Consider the following 12,414-nt stretch of genomic DNA (forward strand, 5'->3'; position numbering starts at 1 on the left):
TCTTCGGAGAGCTGCCCTGATCCAAGGACGTTACACACGTGTACGCCGTGCAAGGTGCACAGGTGTCTGTTATCAAACGCACAGCCAAGGTCTCTCGTTCAATGCTAATACACGCTCTCATAGAGGAGTGGCCGTCAGACTCCATCGGTCGTCCTGTATAAACTCTACAGTCATTCGTGTTTTAACAAGGGGAAGCCTTGGAAGCAGTCAATCATTAGTTAATTTGGTGGTAAAGAAACGATGGAGACTTTGCTCAACACCATACAAGACACTCAGTAAGCCCGCGGGCATCTGGAGGCAGGTCGGACGAGCCTATAAAACCACCGCAGTGTTTTTCCTGGGGATGGAGAAATGCAAGGGGTTATGGGAGATGGCAGCTAGTGTCCTGTCACAACCCAACCTCCACAAGCACGTTAGGGTATTCTCGTGAAACCCATCTCCTCTCCGGGAACACGGGAGATCACGAACATAGGGGACAGTGTTTCGTATCTAAAGAGCCAGAACTTTTGACTTCATTCTCCTCCTTCTAGCATGACTGGTGCGTGCCCACAGGCGGACCATTGCTACTTTAGTGATTTGGGTACCTGTGCAGACATGCCAGAGGACTCCAAAAGGGTTTTATCGGGTGCTACATTTTACCTGGTAAGAGATTTCCCCTACGAGAAATGACCGAAATGATGGCAATCCCCACAGTGGAGTTCAGAGCTGTGTGAAGGCTCACGGAGTCTGGTTTACGTCAGAGGGTATTGCTGTCCACACAAAAACTTTTCATTAAAGAATGGCTCCTTTTTTTTTTTAAAGTGGAAAAAATTTCCTATATTTCATCTGTTAATTTATTTAATTCTGTCAGACAGAGATGTGAACAAGGCAGGCACCCCTCCTTTTACTTACTGATGTATTTTTTCCTGACAATCCTAAGCCCGTGGCTTAAAAAAAATAACTGTGTGTGTTTGCACACTACTGCCTGTAGAGGCCCAGACATGGCGCCGTAGCCCCAGAGCTAGGGTTACAGACTGAGCCATCTGACGCTGGCCGGTGCTGGGAATAACGCCCAGGCCTCCTGGACGGCAAGCGTCTTAGCTGCTGAGGTATCACTTGTCCCCCTGAGCTCTGACTATTGGACTCATCTGCTGTGTCTTCAGACACAGGGTAGGGGGTCCCAACCGTACCACTGCTCACCCTTCTAGGTTCTTCTAGGCAGACGTGAGCAACGCGGCACCCAAGTAAGAGAGAGACAGAGAAGGGTCGCCAGAGACGTGTGCCGGCAGATGTGACTTACTAATTCCTTTGTTAATTTTGAGCATAGAGGCTGCAGGGCCTAAAAGCTTTAGAGACACAATTAGTTGGAAAATAGTCTAAATGATAGATTGTCTTAAGTGGTGTTTTTTTTTTTAAATATGAGCTTTTAGAAACATAATTTTTCTTTTTACTCCTTCCTGAGTCCTTTCAAAGTAACTAAGATTATATGCACAAAGATAGGATACATTGTTCTTTTCCTTCTTGCTCTGTTAGGAAAGAGCTGGCGTTTTCAGGACCTCACCTTGGATGACAGCCTCAATTACTGTATCATGTTTTATCTTTCCTCTTATTAATGTAAGTAATCTCAGGGCAAACACTTCCTCCTTTACCGCTGTAGTTAATCATCCCCACCCTCCAGCACGTCTAGACAGAAACCATGCACACGGGAGCTTGTTAGATAAGGGGCGGGCAGATACCGGGTCTGTCCTGCGTCACCTAGAACGTCACTCAGCCGTGCCACCGGCAGCCTTCTCTTTCCTGCTTCCTAGCTGATTTTCTTTTTTGCCCTTGGCCCTTTTAGGAGGACTGTGGGGGCTCTTCAGAGGTTGTCTTCAGTGACTAGCCATGGCCAGTGCTGTGTCTCCTTAGAAGCTGGGTCCCGGGAGATGCAGGCATTAAGAAACAAAGCATTTCCTGACATTCTTCTCTCATGGGATCCTCTATGACCTTTGAGGCAAGCTAGTGAGAGGGATTGAATGGACAAGCCCCAGCTGTCTATCCTGGGCTCACACCAGTACTAGAAAAGCTTACATTCGAAACATAGCAACTGCATGCAGGGATGGTGCAAGCTTTAATCCCAGCGCCTGGGAAGCAGAGGCAGGTGGATCACTGTGAGTTCAAGTCACAGGACAGAAATACATAGCAAGACTGTCTCCAAAGAAAAAGCAGTGATGGTTGTTATCAGGACAGCTTCCCTCATAATAAAGGACGGTGGAATTTTGATGGCTGATTCCTGTGTGCATCCCGGAAGACTTGACATGCTAGAAGAGCCGATGCCTTTGCAAAGCAGGGTTTTGAACACAGCATTTAGGAGGAAGGCTCCATGGCTGAGCACAACTGATTCCTTTTATGAATGGATTCATTCTTCAAAACTGCAGAACACAGCATTTTAATGGATTAATTTGGCAATGGCTTGTTATTAAATGTCAATTAAACTTTGGTAGTTGAATTCCTTTTATGTGCTAATTAAAACAAAAGTAGTATGGCTTATCACAGTTGGCAAAAAGATCCTTTATTTATTTTTCCCTATTGAAAAGAGTGTTGCTGTGTTTGACTTTCTCTTGGAGAGAGATCTAGGAAGGAATGAGGTCTCGATGAAGGTCATTAAATCTACCCAGGGTTCTGGGTTTTCAGGTACTCTAGATGCTGAATGAGTTAAAGAATTGGTTGGTTTTGATCGCTGGAACTGAACATTACTGGACAAGAAGATGATCTGTTTGGCTCTGAAAGAATCTCTCTTCTTCACCTTCCTGTTTATTCTGTTGATGATATGACAGTAGCCCAGCATGCTGGGGCCATGGTAGAAGTCATTTCCTGTCTGGTTTTCTTCGGTAGCCTGCCAACTGCTTTATTTCTCCAATATTGCCTTCCCCCTATCGTGTCTGCTCTATCTCAGGGATCTCGTCTTTGCCCCATCTGACTTCACTCTTGGCCAGGCTGGTTTGCTCTCTGGTTACTGAGTTCCTTCCTTCCTTTCTTTTCTCTTCCTCTCCCTCCTTCTCCCCTCCCTTCCCCTCCCCTCCTCTCCTCTCCTCTCCCCTCCCCTCCTCTCCTCTCTTCTCCTCCCCTCCCCTTCCCTTCCTTCTTCTGCCCTCCCCTCTACCTCTCTCTCTTTCTTTGTTGAGATAGGGCCTTTTGACATGGTCCTGGCTGTCCTGAAACCAACTATGTAGACTAGGCTGGCCTTGAACTAACAGAGATCCGCCTGTCTCTGCATCCCAGGAGATGGGATTAAAGCTATGGGCCACCACGTCTGGTTTGATTACTGAAGTCTTTAAGGTCCTTTGTAATACTTTAATAACACACCGAGTAGATCTTTTCCTCTTTTTTCATTTGCTTGACTTCTGTATCTCACTGATACTACTTCTGGTTTGACCTTTACAGTCCTGGAGTCTTAAAAAAAATTCTAAAGACAAGGTTTTCTCTGCAGGTGGTTTCTGTGGCTCTCTACAGCTGGCCTCATTTTGCCTGGATGTTCGACATTTGAGAATTCGATATACATGTGTGAAAAATTATCAGAGAGGTGTTTATTGCATGTAATCTTGATTTTTCTATGATTTTTTTTTTTTTTTTTGGTTTTTCGAGACAGGGTTTCTCTGTGGTTTTGGAGCCTGGAGCCTGTCCTGGAACTAGCTCTTGTAGACCATTTTCTATGATTTTTGATAATTTATATATGCACTTGACAAAATATTTGGATTGGTTCTTTCTTGAAAATTTGAGTTGCACATTGGAATAAGGCACTCACACTAAAACTTTCATTTTTTTATATTTTAAATGTAAAGTGTGGCTTTGAATATATCTCAAGATAACCTAGGCTATTGGGCAACCTTTGCTTTCTTCTTTGATTTCAGAATAAAATACATTTAGAGATTGAAGTTTTTTTTTTAGGAAATATGTTTTCTGAGGCTAGTTTAAGTGAGATTTAGATGTCTACATTAAATCCTGATTTCATCTTTTTTTTTTACCCATAATTAGTAGGCATAAGACATTCTTAACCATAACAAGTATCTTACAGCCAGTGTCTCAGTCAGATGAAAGAGCAGCCCCCTAAAGACTCCAGACCTCGCTAAACAGTTACTTTAGACATTATTTGGTTGCTAAGTAGTATCTTCCATGTTTTGTACATACTCAAGAAACAACATGGAAACTTAGAAAATGAAGATCACCAGCACACACATTCCCCAAGGGGTGTTGGAACACCCTGGGATGGAAACAAGGTCGTCATGGAAACACACTAGGGATGTGTGCTGAAGACCACAAACGTGGGGGTGGAGTTAGTATAGTACTAAGAGACACTGCTTTCTGCAATGCCTTGAGTTGTCCCTGCTAACCAGTTGTTAAGAGCATTTCATGAGTAACTGGAGAAGGAAAGAAGGTCTCAGACTTTGTTGTCCCCATTCATGCCTACAACGTGATGTATTTTAGCTTATTTGTATATGATAAGTAAAAAAAAAACAAAGTAAAATTATTAAGATATTTCTTAAGTTTTTAAACCAGAGCTCTAATATTGTACCCTAACTCAAAATAGTATCAAAATATAAAATGTAATTGGAATTATTAAAGGAACCAAATTGATATAGGTATTTAATTATGTTCAGGATAATTTCAATCTGTGTTAGCAAATTCTTTAGTAAGATTTTTTTTGAAATATTTAGCTTTCCTCTTGAGATATTCTACCTTCTTATTTCCATTTACTTGGCTTAACGAGATCCAATTTAAATAAAATGTAACTTACAGAAGTTATTTAATATTGCCAAGCAGCCACTTTTTAAAAAAGTTTAACAAATAATATCAATTTTGATAACATATTTTAACTTAATTATCAAAATACCATCTGTTCTGGCTGGCTATGTGTCAACTTGACATAGCTGGAGTCATCAGAGAGGAAGGAGCCTCAGCTGAGGAAATGCCTGCTTGAGATCCAACTGTAAGGCATTTTCTCAATTAGTGATCAATGGAGGAGGGCCCAGCCCACGGTGGGTGATGCGATTCCTGGGCTGCTGGCCCTGAGTTTTTTTTTAAGAAGGTGGGCTGAGCAAGCCATAAGAAGCAAGCCAGTAAACAGCTCCTCTCCATGGCCTCTGCATCAGGTCCTGCCTCCAGGATCCTGCCCCATTTGAGTTCCTGTCCTGACTTCCTTCAGTGATGAACTCTGATGTGGAAATGTAAGCTGAATAAACCCTTTCACCCAAAATTTTTTTTTCGTCATGGTGTTTCATTGCAGAAATAGAAACCCTAACTAATACACTATCTTAACATAAGACAATTAAAAGACTTATTCTTGTCCTAAGTCTTTGAAATTCACTGTGGATTTCATACACATTTGATAACACGTCTAAATTTGCACGCTAGTACCCAGTGGCTGCTGTGTTAGACAGCGCAGATCTACCTAGTCTGATGGTTTTCTTTGACAGTTGGTTCTAAGTGCACCCTTCTAGTGACTTTGTATTGAAGGACATTCACTAATATTTGTCTTTTGTATGTGAGCCCCCCGACCCACCACGATGAGGCTTGCCCTCTGCCTTGAACACATGTGATGTAGGTGAATTAGGTACCACACTGGATACTACGCAGTGACAAGTTGAGACCACTGAGGAGAATGACAGGTTACACAAAGTGGAGGACGTGTGCTCACAGAGCTGTGGACTCTGAATACTTGCCAGAGGAATCCATTCGAAAACTGGTCCTGGGTGGTACTTGTTCTGGATGGGAAAATGGGGAAGTAGAGTTGAAATTTATCGATGGCACTTTAAAATTCATCCTTATGTTCTTTCTGTTGATGCTATAACTCCCCCAACCCAAATTCTATGCTCATGTTTATGTATTTTTTCACCTGTTTCTAAAATCGTTTGAAGTTGATGGATAGAACCCCCTGCCTCTGGTAAGCGTGTATTATCATGCGCCTCACACAGGTTAAAACAGAACAATATGGATTCTTTTAGCATCATGGAAAAGACCATTTCCAAATTTCATCTTGTTTTCATTTTCACTATAAGAATATATATTTGGAAATATGACAATTCAGAGCCTGAAGTCTATGCAATGAGTCCCTCAAACTCATATTATGGTCACTAAGATGAAAAGTGAAAATTACAATCTATGATCAAACAGATTTAACACCAGTCCAAATATTTTGAGATTTCTGATTATTTGGAGAGCTGAGGTTTTGTTCAAGTAGTTGAGTTAAACTGGTTCATTCTAGCAGCAGAGAGCCTTCATGAGAAAGATGATGTGGCTTACGATATGCCTAACAACATATATTTATTAACATCAACATGAAACATCTTTTTTTAAATGCAGGAATACTCAACTTTTTGCGCTCTGCAAACCCTGGTTCTCTGTATTGGGAGTATGTGGAGACAGCCGCTCTCATGGGTTCAAATTTATGGGGGGTAAATATGGACCTCCTCACAGACATGCTTAAGAACTAGAGAGGGTATCTGTGACTGTTGAGTATATAGAAAATGACATCACTAAACTGTCCCTTGACTTTTATTCTGCTTTCTCAAGCTCCTGCACTACAGAGGGAGGGAGAGACAGACTGCAAGGCTTTGTGAAGACTTGAAAGTATTTCACTGGGAAGATGCAAGATGAGCCCATGACACTAAGAGGCGCACATCACTTGTTCTGGGCTTTATCCCAGGGAACCCTTCGAGATAATTTTTAGGACAAAATCACATGAAAATACCCCTTTGTTTTTAACTTCATGGTGATGAAAACTCACTATCCAATAATCTGCTGTCTTTACCTTTACTGTGGGAACACTGCCCTCCACTCTCACCACAATCCCTTCCCTCCTTCTTTCCTTTCTTCTTCCACACAAGGAAGACTGCAGGTTGACTCCAGACTCAGGATTTTCCTGCTTCAGCGCTTCAAGTGCTGAGCTTAGGTGTGGATGCTGTCACTCTCTGTTCACAATGGCAGATTATTTCCTGTGATCTTCAAATATTCTTCGTTTTCCTTTATAGTTCTATCATCCATAGACACATTCTCAAACCATGTGATCGGGTTTAATCTGAGACTTGCAGAGGTCATACATATGCAAACCCCTTGCCAAGAAGTGCCCAAGAAAATAAGAATTGTGCTAGACTGAGTTGTGGAGATCCATCTGAGAGTGGTAGGATATTTTTGCCTTTATGAAAACGTAATATAGCTAATCATATTATCAAAAATTAAAAGTTACAAAATCCTTCTAGGGCATAATGCATACTGTTGATAAAATAATTGTAAGCTTTTCTTGCAAGCAGCATCCTCCTTATGTTTAATATATAAGTCAGTTTTAAGTTGGGATTCATGTTAGAACATTATTATTACGGTTATGTAAATGATTATGTAGGTATGATGTATAATCATATAAATGATTATTATAGAAGGGTCAACTTAGGACTATTCAAGTAGACTGAAAAGAATGCATCACAGAACATCTCAATGTTAAGCTGCCATCATTTTATGATAGAGTACTATCACATGGAGCACTAGAAATACTAGTGTTTTATTGACAATTTTTTTAAAAAAAATATTGCAATGAGAGTCTATTGCTCCAATATGGAGTTCAGTTCATTTTGCACAGTGAGCTAGTTTTGTTCACTGGGGCACTGTAGGTGGATTTTTCTCTGTGCTGCCAACTCACCAAAAACAACACAGAGACTTATTCACTATGAAAGCTCTGTCGGCCTTAGCTTAGGCTTGTTCCTCACTAGTTCTTACAATTTAAGTTAACCCATATTTTTTAAATCTATGTTCTTCAATACGGCTTGGTTCCCTTTTCCTCTGTACTTCCCATCCTGCTTTCTCTCCATCTTACTGTTGACTCCTCCTTTCTCCTTCCTGGAGCTCTCTGCCCCCATAAGCCCCACCTTTCCTCTTCTTGCCTATCTATTGGCCATTTTGCTCTTTTTTTTTTTTTAAATCAATCACAGTGACACATCTTCACACAGGGCACAGAGATCCTGCCTGCCAGGGCAGTTGTGCAAAGGCATATTAGCTTCTGCAGAAACGTTCCTTTCTGAGAGCCTTCGTGTTTTCTGTGGCAGGCTAGGATTTTGACTGAGAAAAGTAGATTCACGTCAGGGATGGAAGACCGCCATCTTCTGAACACTCACATTGGTGCCACATTGACACTTTATGCTCTCCTAATCTCACTAGGACTTACTTGCTATGTAGCAATTAGATTCCATTCACTGAAGCCCTGATGGTCTCATGTTGATTCATAGAAATCCTTCAGGTTACGCTGGGAATCTGTGCTGCCCACGCTGACACGGGAGCACGCTCGGGTAAGGACCGAGTTTTGAGTCCATTTTCATAGTCTTCTGCCCTCCCATCCTTTACTAACGTCAGAGATACCAAGTTTTAAATTACTGCATAAAATAAATACATAAGCTGTGGAGTTATATCTAATTCCCAAAGCACAGGGAAAATGTGCTATGGCATCTTTATTGTACTGTCTATATTATTAGCTCATATCACGGTGATTTCCAACTATAAAAGGAAGCTGATAGAAATATAGATGTTTTTATAGTTTTCTAGACAGTCACCCAAGGATACTACTTTTGAAATTAGATTTCTGAACTAATTAGGGTCTATCGATCAAAAATGGCAAACACAACTTTAATGGATTTATCGACCTCATTTTCCAAAATGTTACAGAGGCGAAGTGATGATATATTAGAAGCGCCAGTGAAAAGACAGTTTCCCCCCCACAGGTCAAATCATAAACATAAATCACACCAGGGATACAGTGTAAAAGGTAGAGAGAATCCACATTTACATACAGTGGAGGGGATTAAATGATAACATGCTGTCTTTTCTCTCATGATTCTAATGTCAAGTCACAGGCAAGGGTGTCTGAACACTTTTTACATCTCATTTTAACACTTCCCTACAGTAAGATTGTGTGCGAAAGGACACAGGTGAGAAGAGGTGAATTAATGCAGGCTGCAGGACACCATCACTGCCCTGGCAGTTCAGGCTCAGCCCCGTGTTTAGTTGCAAGCAGGCTCCCTGTGTGCAAGATGTGCTTTCATGATGACTTAAAGTCCTGCCTACATTTGTGGCAGCCAAGCATTTGTCCTTTCCCGTATGCAGCTGGGTCCGCCTGGGTCCTGGACTCTGGCCAGCTCAAGTGGTGGACTCACAGGGGCGTTTGGGCCCACATTCTTTCTTGTGTGATGTGGCCACCCCAATGTCACTTTCCTGACTTTCCGGGGGTGTGCTCTGGTGGATGGTGTCACTTTCCACTCCCTCTTTCCAGATGGCTCTGTGATTAGGATGGGAGGCACTGCAAACTCCACCTCCATTCACTAGGAATAGGGAAGGAGCAGCCAGAAGGCCAACAGTCAGCCTGGAAACAGTGTGAGCTATGTGAGCATCACACGGAGTAAAGAAGAGTTCAGTAATGAACAGCAAAAGGGAAGGTTAGCAGCCTGGGTGGGAAAACTACTCTTCTCTGCCTTTGATACATTGTATCTCTAATACAGGTGTGGAAGCCACTCTTCTCTGCCTTTGATAAATTGTAACTCTAGTACAGGTGTGGAAGCCACGCTTCTCTGCTTTTGATACATTGTAACTCTAGTACAGGTGTGGAAGCCACTCTTCTCTGCTTTTGATACATTGTAACTCTAGTACAGGTGTGGAAGCCACTCTTCTCTGCTTTTGATACATTGTAACTCTAATACAGGCATGGAAACCACTCTTCTCTGCTTTTGATACATTGTAACTCTAGTACAGGTGTGAAAACCACTCTTCCCTGCCTTTGATACATTGTATCTCTATTAACAGGTGTGGAAACCACCCTTCTCTGCCTTTGATACATTGTAACTCTAGTACAGGTGAGAAAACCACTCTTCTCTGGCTTTGATACATTGTATCTCTATAACAGGCCTGGTGCTGAAAGACACTTTGTATCTCTGTTAGGCTCTTTGACCACCAAGACTGTCCATTGCTACCTTTGCTAGACCCTCGTGGTGATTACCATTTCTAATGTCTGGAAGGAATAGTGGACAGTGTGAGCAGTTAGTAGAGAAACCCAAGAGGAACTTCTGTTCTAAAGGGGCCATACCTTTAGATACGCCAGCCAGACAGGCCCTTGGCGTGTTTGTGACCACACTCTTGAGGGATGTGTTACTGCAAAGGAGCATGGACATGTCGAACCTCTTCAATTGTTATGTATAATAACCAAGGTTCAATGGGAAGAGAAAAAAAGTTTGGGTAACTTCAGTGGTCATTCACTTCAGCTTCAAAGCAAGGGGCAGGCAGGGGGGTATTAGGGAGTGTGGAAAGGCAGTGGGGGGTTTTTAGGGAGTATGGAATTTTCTGCCTTATTCAATTTTGGCCCTCTCTTCTGCCTCAGTTGTACTGTAGAGCACACTCAGAAAATGCACCCCCTCTCTTTGGGAAGCTTGCCATATTGCCTACCCTATGATGGCCATCTATTTGCTGCTGTCTCAGAGACAGTCCCTTTCAGTGAGGTGGTTATTGTAATGTTGAATTGGACTTAGCATTCACTAAGAATGTGAATGCATGGCCTGATACATACTGTGTGGAACCTCCTAACCTTGGTTTTCTCAACTTAAGTTTGCTATGTTCTAGATCTGAACATATTGACAATTTCTAGGCACTGCAGGGTGGGGGGAGTTCGCTAGAAGTTTAACTACCAAAACAAGCAACTGCAGAAGTCACCCAAAGGCTAGTTAGAGATAAAACTTGAAGACACAAAAACTTGATTAGTCAAATAATTATTTGACTAATTAAAAAAAATTTCTTAGTGGATGTTAAAACTTTTTATCCACAGTATGTATGTTAGCTATACACTTTTCCTAAGCACAATGGCTATTTTTGAATATATTGTTTAATAAAAGGAAATTAGATAGTTCACCACTCAAATGAGGATGGTCTAGAGAGTGGCAGGGAGGCTATTAATAATCATAACAGGATAATCAAGACTAGGACACCCCTGGAAACACTTGGATGTAGTTGCCCCAGATGGGCTCGTTGGTCACTAGGTCATCAAAAAACCATTTCCCATCATTTCAGAGCCCCTGGGTTGGAGCAAGGACACTCTGATGTTAGTACTGTATTCTGTTAGAGGGTCTTGTCCAGAAATGGTTTCCCTGTGTGTTTCACCAGAATTTTCTAATAAGTAGAGATTATTTCTTGTGAGTTTACTCTCTTGAGTGTCTACCAGAGTTTCAGACACACTCTGAATGCTTCATGTATTCTTGCTGATTGATGTGGAGCCTTGGGGAGCCACCTCTGGGCTCCATGCCTGGTACTCTTAAATCAAAGACCCCGCCTCCCTGCTGGGTGGGGGAGTTTCTTTTCTCTGTCCCTTTTCTGCTGTCACCTCATCTCAGGACATCTCCGGAAGCTTGGTGGTGGCACTGGCTCCTCTCAGGAGCGTGGACTTGCCATGTTGTGTTTCGCTTGACTCTACTAGCCTACGGCTGTCTTTGTTTAAAAACCACATTTTCCCAAGAACACATCATTAGTGAGATGTCCTGTGCATGCACATCTCACTGTCAGCTTAATCTAATTAGGAGCCAAATGAGGCACGGCAGCATTTACATCATTTGATAAATTTCCATCATTTGCAGGGGGAGTGGGGATTTGAATCCAGACAGTTCCTTCCAACTTTTTACAGAACACACATTCGATAGCTCTGTAGAGCCCCTTGTAAGTGGAGGGGCACCCTTCTGTTTGGTAACTGCAACCTAGGTTGAGTGTGAATACATCATCGGTGGCTTCTGCCTGGGTTGTAAGGGGAGGGGGATACCAGGGTTCACAGCAAGCCAGGAAAGCATCAAAGGGCTCGCAAATCAGATCGGGGTTCTCACCATACTTTCCCAACTCTCACCAATGCTGTCTTCTCCCAGGAAGGGTCAGCAAGCTCTAAGTCTAAGGCTTGTGCATGCGATTCAAAGGGACATGGATAGAAGTATATACCATCAAAATTGTGATGTGGTCTTTCTTTTGGGTTTCATATGCTTCCTGGATATTTTGTTCAAAGTCTTGTTTGAAAGTGAGGGTTAGGCGGTGGGTTACCAACCACCAGTTAAGTTTTACATTGTATAGCTAAAGCTGCTTGGGGGCCTGAGGTGGAAAGTTGCCGGTTTAGAGCTAGCTGGGGCAATTTTGTGAGACTGTCTAAAGAAATAAAAAAGGAATCACTCTAAAAATGTAGGTGAGAGAATAAGATGTTTCTGTACTTGGAAATGGGCAGTATGGAGAGGATCGAAGGCCGTTTGCTTGCTTCAATGGGCTGGTAGGGCCGAACAAGGAGCTGCGGGGGAGGAGCCCGTAGGGAGGAGCCGCATAGCAGGATGGAAAGTGGCTGGTGCTCATTTGGCTCCTCCACCTTCAGGGATGGAGCTTTCCTTACCTTCACGTGGTTTCTGTGTT

General features: G+C 42.5%; 1 protein-coding gene across 6 annotated transcripts in view; it reads right to left on the reverse strand.

The window, feature by feature from the left end:
* The window catches only part of LOC121458759 (membrane-associated guanylate kinase, WW and PDZ domain-containing protein 2-like), a 1,271,545-nt gene that overhangs the window by 140,062 nt on the left and 1,119,069 nt on the right, over positions 1–12,414 (reverse strand). For 4 of the 6 annotated variants that reach the window (XM_041668117.1, XM_041668122.1, XM_041668119.1 and 1 more), the window contains one exon: positions 5,679–5,720. The exons of the other annotated variants lie outside the window; for them this stretch is intronic. In XM_041668117.1, the coding sequence (XP_041524051.1) occupies positions 5,679–5,720 (42 nt within the window). The remainder of the gene's footprint in view (positions 1–5,678; positions 5,721–12,414) is intronic. 6 annotated transcript variants of the gene reach the window in all.

This window comes from Microtus oregoni, unplaced genomic scaffold, assembly GCF_018167655.1.
Source record: "Microtus oregoni isolate MIOR12 unplaced genomic scaffold, Mior012 000018F_ref0000195, whole genome shotgun sequence".
NCBI lineage: Eukaryota > Metazoa > Chordata > Mammalia > Rodentia > Cricetidae > Microtus > Microtus oregoni.